At 40.3% G+C, this 7,405-nt stretch overlaps 2 protein-coding genes across 2 annotated transcripts; one reads left to right on the forward strand and one right to left on the reverse strand.

Moving 5' to 3' along the window:
• On the forward strand, nt 1–663 carry LOC106423629 (protein RALF-like 31). Its single transcript, XM_013864408.3, has one exon. The coding sequence runs from the start codon at nt 139–141 to the stop codon at nt 469–471; it is 333 nt and encodes a 110-aa protein (XP_013719862.2). The 5' UTR covers nt 1–138; the 3' UTR covers nt 472–663.
• A 2,691-nt stretch (nt 664–3,354) lies between these two features.
• Nucleotides 3,355–5,562, reverse strand: LOC106437676 (adenosylhomocysteinase 1). Its single transcript, XM_013878602.3, has 2 exons — nt 4,766–5,562; nt 3,355–4,349 (listed from the first exon to the last, which is right to left on the reverse strand). Exons 1-2 carry the CDS (start codon nt 5,474–5,476, stop codon nt 3,603–3,605), a joined length of 1,458 nt encoding a protein of 485 aa, XP_013734056.2. The 5' UTR covers nt 5,477–5,562; the 3' UTR covers nt 3,355–3,602.
• Nucleotides 5,563–7,405: the final 1,843 nt, after the last annotated feature.

The raw sequence follows: 7,405 nt of genomic DNA on the forward strand, positions 1-7,405 counted from the left end.
AATTCTGCTTTTAATTGTACACACTGTCAGCGACTCTCCTTCTTCACCAACTACCCCACCGCTCTCTCTGCTTCTGCCAGATTACAATAGTGAGGGACAGAGAAGCATACAGATCACACCGGCAAAATCTACATCAACATGTTGCACTCTGTTACTTTAGTACTTTTATCCATTCTTTTCCTCCAAACCCACTTCCCAATCTCCGATGCCATCGCTGAGATCGACGCGATGCTGGCCCGGAACAGCCTCATCGGAGAAGATGAAGAGCTAATGCCCTCGGAGATCAGCCGGAGAGTTCTTATGGCTCAGAAACGGTACATCGGATACGAAACCCTAAGGAGGGACATGGTTCCTTGTCAGAAACCAGGCGCCTCGTACTACGATTGCCGATCCGGACAAGCTAATTCTTACAACAGAGGCTGTGAGACCATTACAAGGTGTGCCAGAGACACCAGTGACATCACCACTTGATTAAATTTGGAAGCTTTTTGGTGTTTGTGTTTAAGAGGCAAAGTAAATGATTTCTATTAAGCTTTGTACTGTTGTTGTTATGTATGTTTTTGAGTCTTTGACATAAGAATTCTAGTATATGTAATCCTGCAATTGTTTGGTTATCAATGCTCAATTATTCAGATCTATATAATATATGAAGTTTTCATGACATTAGGTGTTTGTTTGTTGGGTGCTTATGGACAAAATTAGAAGCTTTTCACTGGAATCTAGAGGGTTCTTGATTGTTCTTGTATACTGGTAGTGAAATAAATTTCAGTGAAAAGGATTAGAAAGATCGCCAATTGTTTTGATTCGTTACAGAGATTGGTGTACTTATAGGAAACCTTGGGTTTCAGGTCCTGAAAATGTTGATTACAGCATGCCGAAAAGGATGTTGTCTTGGTTCTATGATGATTCCAGAAATAGGAATACATGTTATATACATTTGAGCATGTTCGATTTTGGTTAAGCTTATGGATATTTAGACGAACCATGGACTAAACCATTGTATGTTTGTTCATTATCTTGGAAAGTGATTTCATAATTTTGTTGCTTGTATAGTGATTCGAGATCATTCTAATATATTACCCAACCCAGTATCGATCCTTCACTATCTTCTTGAAATCATATTTGCTAATCCTCAAACTCATACTGGTTCCTTTGCACATGAGCTTGCAGTGTATATTAGCAGCTAGAATTTCATACGTTTCCATGCCCTTCGATAAACTTGTAACATCTCGGTTTATGGTATAAAGGTTTAAGATAATTGATTTGGTTATCTATGTCACCACAGTTGACTTATCTTTTCCGTCACATCCGTTTAGAATTCCAGAGTTAAATGTGCTTTAGCTGGAATACTGAAAGGATGGGTGACCTATCAGGAAGTGATTCGCGATACCGTGCGAGTGAGGCCAAAGTACGGAAAAAAATCGGGTGGTGATTGTAGGGTTAGTAAACAATGATTTCGAGCCTTGGAAAATTTACGCACTAACCGCTGGAACGGAATGGGGTTCACGGGCCGAAAGAGACCCATTAGCCATGGGCGGTCGGAACGTTACACAACTCTCTAGATATTTTTCAATGTCTAGTATGATATTACTAGTCTTGAGCGTTCACATATTTGGTCCAGGTTCGGAATGATTTCCATCAGATCGGGGTCTTTCGGATGGGTTTCAATCGTCTGGTCCTTCGGATTTTAAGATTTAGACTTATATAAATATTTGTAAATATTTGTTTTCAAATCGCTTTCGGATCGGATCGATTCAGTTCCAAATATTTTATACTTATAACTACTCGAACAACTCAAGAACCCGTCAAAATTTATCTGGAACCCTGTTATCTAGTTTTTTTGCAAAATAATCAAAGATAAACTATTAGTAATTAAAACTGAACATTTTTAAATTTCAAATTTAACATTTAAATTATTATATAACATGAGAATATCACCAAAAAAACATAATTACTTTTTTTTTTTGCAATAAACGGCTATTCTATTATTCAAACTTAAAGTGGTTTGGATAATCAAGCCGGAATAGAACAACCAATGTAATGAAATTCCCTAAAAAAGAAACTTGTACTCTTAGCTAATGAATCCAAAATTTCATTTCGTATCATTGGAATATGTGAATCACTATAACTAAATCATAAATAAAAGTAAAGAAAATAGAACACATGAAATCATAGTTGTAGACATTAATGTTTTCTATCAGGTTTGGATCGATTTTATCGGATCGGTCTTTTTAGATCAATGTTTATCGGGTTTAAGTTGATTTTTTTACGTTATGATTATTTTTAGGAGAAGAGTGTTGAACCCATATATTTACCCGTAAAATTTTGTTTCAGTTTAAGGTATTATTTAGATCAGTTTCGGTTATCAATTTTTGGTCCGGCTAAAATGCCATGGTCTAGATAATACCCCGTCAACGAAGACTGCCCCCTAGGACATACTCTCATGATCTTGCTTTGTGAACATATGCTCCCCTAGGGCCATAAACATATTTGGGAATGTTTGAGCCAACATTGACCGTGTAATTAGAATTTGTAAAAAATCTTATGATACATAAAGACCTAAATGTGATGTTTACACCATGCGAAGAATCTATTATAATTTTATCTTAATTAAGCTGTATATGTATATGTATAATGTCAAAAAATAAAAAAATAAGCTGTATATGTATAAATAATGACAAATTGCAATACTGTAAATATATTAATGTTTTTAAATCAAATAACTGAATTAAAAAGAATATCAACAAATATTTTAACATATACAGTAGGATATTTATCGTTAAGGGCATATGGTTTGGAAAAGTTACTGTGCTGATTGGGTGAAAAACAATCATACTAGTTGATTGGGTGAAGAGCTTCATCAGCTCACCCTTTATTGCAGAGGCTGTCGTGATTTGATCGGTATTTTGCATGGCGCTAACCTCGAAGTTTTCTACAGTCAAGGTTCTCCTCGACAATTTAACGCTCATCAGAGATATCTCCGACAACCTCCACTCAAATGAAATCATCGGAATTGTGAAAGACATCCGTTCGATCTCCTCTGGTTTTGCATCAGTTTCTTTCTATCATGTTTATAGATCGGACAGCCGATATTTTAGCAAAAAGACTCTTCAAGCACATTTCTCTTTATAACGGACATCATGATTTGGACCATCGTTTTAGGCTCATATCTTTTACATTCAGTGACAAAAAATAATAATAATAAAACTGACTAAATGTGGTATAAATGATGTCCTGCCACTTAGTTTAAAACATTACCTACCATAAATTGCAATGCCCACATTTGAAATGAGAGCTTGACATTCAATGAAACAAAGAACATAATAAAGGTGAAAGAGAAAGAAAGCTCTAAAATTTGGGTACGGAAAATAGTTTCCTCTCTTCCATTTTTCGTATAAAGAGTACACGGTGATCACAACACAAAAGCAAATCAAGAGGGAACTCATAACCAAAAGTTAATTTAAGTTTCAAGAAAAAGAAGAACAACAAGCACAACCTTCAAAGCCAATAACCCCTTATTCAGAAGGATAGTTGGTCAACTTCATCAGCGGACCAATATCTTCCACTCTTCCAGACAAACCACAACGAGAACCAAACAGCTCTCAGTACCTGTAGTGAGCAGGCTTGTAAGGTCCTTCAACGGGAATGCTGACGTAGTCAGATTGGTCCTTTGTCAGCTTAGTGAGCTTAGCTCCAAGCTTGCCCAAGTGAAGTGCCGCAACCTTCTCATCCAAATGCTTGGGTAGAACGTACACCTTCTTCTCGTACTTACCGCTCGACTTCTCGTTCCAAAGCTCAAGCTGGGCAATCACCTGGTTGGTGAAAGAGCAAGACATCACGAAACTTGGGTGACCAGTGGCACAACCCAAGTTCATGAGACGACCCTCGGCCAAAACAATGATTCCGGACTTGGTGTCTGGGAACACCCACCTGTCGGTCTGGGGCTTGATGGTGATACGCTTCACTCCAGGGAAGGTCTCAAGTCCTTGCATGTCAATCTCGTTGTCAAAGTGACCAATGTTGCAGACGATAGCGTTGTTCTTCATCTTCCTCATGTGGTCAACCATGATGATGTCTTTGTTACCGGTGGTGGTGACAAAGATGTCAGCTTCAGAGACGACATCCTCAAGGGTCAGAACTTGAAGCCCTTCCATCATAGCTTGTAGGGCACAGATGGGGTCGATCTCGGTCACAATGACTCTAGCACCAGCGGTTTTCATGGCAGCGGCACAACCCTTACCGACATCACCATAACCACAGATAACCGCAACCTTTCCGGCGATCATGACATCAGTGGCCCTCATGAGACCATCAGGTAGAGAGTGACGGCAACCGTACAAGTTGTCGAACTGTAATTAGAAAACACAAGAGATTAATACGTCATCGTTTCATCCAATCACAGTCAACTATATGATAACACCAACATATATATCCTACAGATCCGAAAGAATACATGCAAAATGACCAGTTGTGGTGGGCATTCGGAGTAAACCGAACCAAACAAAACGAACAATTTCGGTTTTTGTTTCACATTTGGGTCTGCTAGAAACCGATAGGAGAGATTTGAAAATTAAAAACCGAACAAATCAAACAAGTAAACCGAAAATAAAGCGATCCCGGTTCAATGCAGATTACAATAATATAACCAAAACCGAATGCAGTGAAATTTTTCCAAAACCTAAAAAAAAGTAAACTGAATGTGACGAGCTTGTGCTTAAGATAGAGCATATGTAATCAAGAAGAAATGTAAGGAGGAAACCAATACCTTGCTCTTGGTGACGGAGTCGTTGACGTTAATGGCTGGGAACAAAAGGGCTCCACTTTCCTGCATCTGGTAAAGCCTCTTGACACCGGTGGTGGTCTCCTCAGAGACACCGACGAGTCTCTCCTTCATCTTGTGGTACTTCTTAGGATCAACCTGGAGACCTTCCTTGATGATCGAAAGCACGATCTGGAACTCAGGGTTGTCAGTGGAAGTGGGATCAGGAACCTGACCCGTCTTCTCAAAGATCTCCTCGGCCTTCACTCCCTCGTGGATCAAAAGCGTGGCGTCGCCACCGTCATCGACGATCAGATCTGGACCACCACCTGGGCCCCAGTCGAGAGCACGCTCCGTGCACCACCAGTACTCCTGAAGCGTCTCACCTTTCCAGGCGAAAACGGCGGCGGAGTCACGGGCGATTGCGGCGGCGGCGTGGTCTTGGGTTGAGAAGATGTTGCAGGAGCACCATCTGACTTCCGCGCCGAGGGCGGTTAGGGTTTCGATGAGGACGGCGGTCTGGATCGTCATGTGGAGAGATCCGGTGATTCTAGCGCCTTTGAAGGGCTGAGCTGGGCCGAACTCGGTACGGCAAGCCATGAGTCCTGGCATCTCAACTTCGGCGAGCTCGAGCTCGAGACGACCGAAGTCGGCCTGAGACATGTCCTTGACCTTGTACTCACGGCCACTCGACGTCTTCTCAACGATCAACGCCATTTTTTCGGATCTAAGATTGGGGCAGAGAGAGGGGTAGAGAGAAGTGTGTGAGGAGAAGAAAGGGAGTGAGAGGGTATAAATAGATGAGGTTAAAATGAAATGGACGGCTTAGATTGTTTTAAGGGTTTGGTGGATCTGGTAGAAGCTGTAATCCAGTGTTTGGCGGAACACGCTGCACTAGTAGTTTGACTCATGTTGTTATGTCGTTGTGGGTTGATCTAACGATGACCTGTCCAGTATTGCCACGTAGCTGCATCCAAACTCGTCTAAGCGATCGTGGATCATAGTAGTTTCTGAGATATTATTTAGTTTGTGGTTGTTTAACATTTAATTTTTGGATTCTTGCAAATAATACTCCATGATTGCATATATACTCGAATTCAAGATTGGCGTCAAAGGAATTGGATTTAATTGATTCCTTTCTCTCTAGAGAGAGAGTGGTATTTCATCTATATAGAAAGAAGAAGATTTGGGTGGTTTAAAGGTATAATACAGTTTGAACATCATCGGAGAGAAATATAAAAGATGATATTATTCAATCTCATTCGTTACCAAAATGAGTCATGTAAAGTACTAAACCGGACTAAACCATGATTAAATTACATGTAGAGTAAACCAATTTAAACCGGCTAATATTCCCCCTCAAGATGGAGGTGTGTAGATGTCCAAAACACCAATCTTGGAAATGAGATCCCGAAATGGTACAGAATACAATGTCTTCGTCAGAACATCTACTATCTGATTATGTGTACGTACATGCATTGTCTTGATCATGCCATTGTCAATGCGATCACGGATGGTGTAACTATCATGATCAACATGTTTAGTCCTCTCGTGATATACGGAGTTGTTTGTTATGTGGAGAGAGGCTGTGTTGTCACCATATAAGTGTGTAGGCAACGAGACAGGTACCTGAAGATCAGTCATGATGCGAAGAAGCCACTCGATCTCACAAGATGCATCAGCCAAAGCTCTTAACTCTGCTTTTGCTGGGCTTCTGGATATTGTATGTTGCTTTCTTCGAACACCAAGTTACCAAAGACTCTCCAAGGAACATAGCATAACCAGTGATGGATTTGCGAGAGTCAGGACAAGATCCCCAATCCGCACAGTAAAACCACGCAAATCAAATGATCCAGGCGCATCATTGAAAAGACCCTGTCCCACCGTACCTTTAAGATAACAAAGGAGCTTGTGAGCAGCCTTCAAATGAGCATCTCTAGGTGCATCAGAGTATTGACAGAGCTTCGTGAGAGTATAAGCTATGTCTGGTCGAGTGATGGCAAGATACATCAATCTACCCATCATTCTTCTATAGACTTTAGGCTCAGATAACAAAGCTCCCATCTCATGAATGATCTTAGACTCATCTTTTGGTATGATAGTTTCTATTGAAAGTTGAACCGTGGGGTCAAGAGGGATAGATGATGGTTTACACACCCGAGGAAACATGTATCATCAACCAACTCAAGAATATATTTTATTTGACAAACTGAAATGCCTTTTGCAGAACGAGCAATCTCAAAGCCAAGGAAATATTTTGCATCTCCAAGATTTCGGAGTTTGAAATATGATTCCAACTCACCAATAAAGTCCTTGAAAACTTCATCCTTGTTTCTCACAACCAAGATATCATCAACATACACTAAGACTGCCAAGTATCTTCCATCAACATTCTTCACAAACAAAGTGTGATCATTCCGAGATTTCATGAAACCCATCTTCATTATAGTAGATGATAACTTCAAGTACCACTGCCAGATGCTGTTTGAGTCTATAAAGGGATTTGTGTAGTTTACAAACAACATTAGGAAGGACTAAAACGCTTGTTAACTCTTCATAACCAGGGGGAAGTTTCATATAAATCTCTCCTCCTCGAGATCACCATTCAAGAATGCTTAGAGATGTCCAACTGAGTGAGAGACCAAT

This window comes from Brassica napus, chromosome C8 (assembly GCF_020379485.1).
Source record: "Brassica napus cultivar Da-Ae chromosome C8, Da-Ae, whole genome shotgun sequence".
Taxonomy (NCBI): Eukaryota; Viridiplantae; Streptophyta; class Magnoliopsida; order Brassicales; family Brassicaceae; genus Brassica; species Brassica napus.

Bases quoted from the DNA above. Each gene is read 5' to 3' on its own strand.
- LOC106423629 (XM_013864408.3), top strand. From the start codon at position 139: ATGTTGCACTCTGTTACTTTAGTACTTTTATCCATTCTTTTCCTCCAA.
- LOC106437676 (XM_013878602.3), bottom strand. From the start codon at position 5,476: ATGGCGTTGATCGTTGAGAAGACGTCGAGTGGCCGTGAGTACAAGGTC. The intron at 4,350-4,765 runs GTATTGGTTTCC...TTCTAATTACAG, and splicing joins ACTCCGTCACCAAGAGCAAG to TTCGACAACTTGTACGGTTG.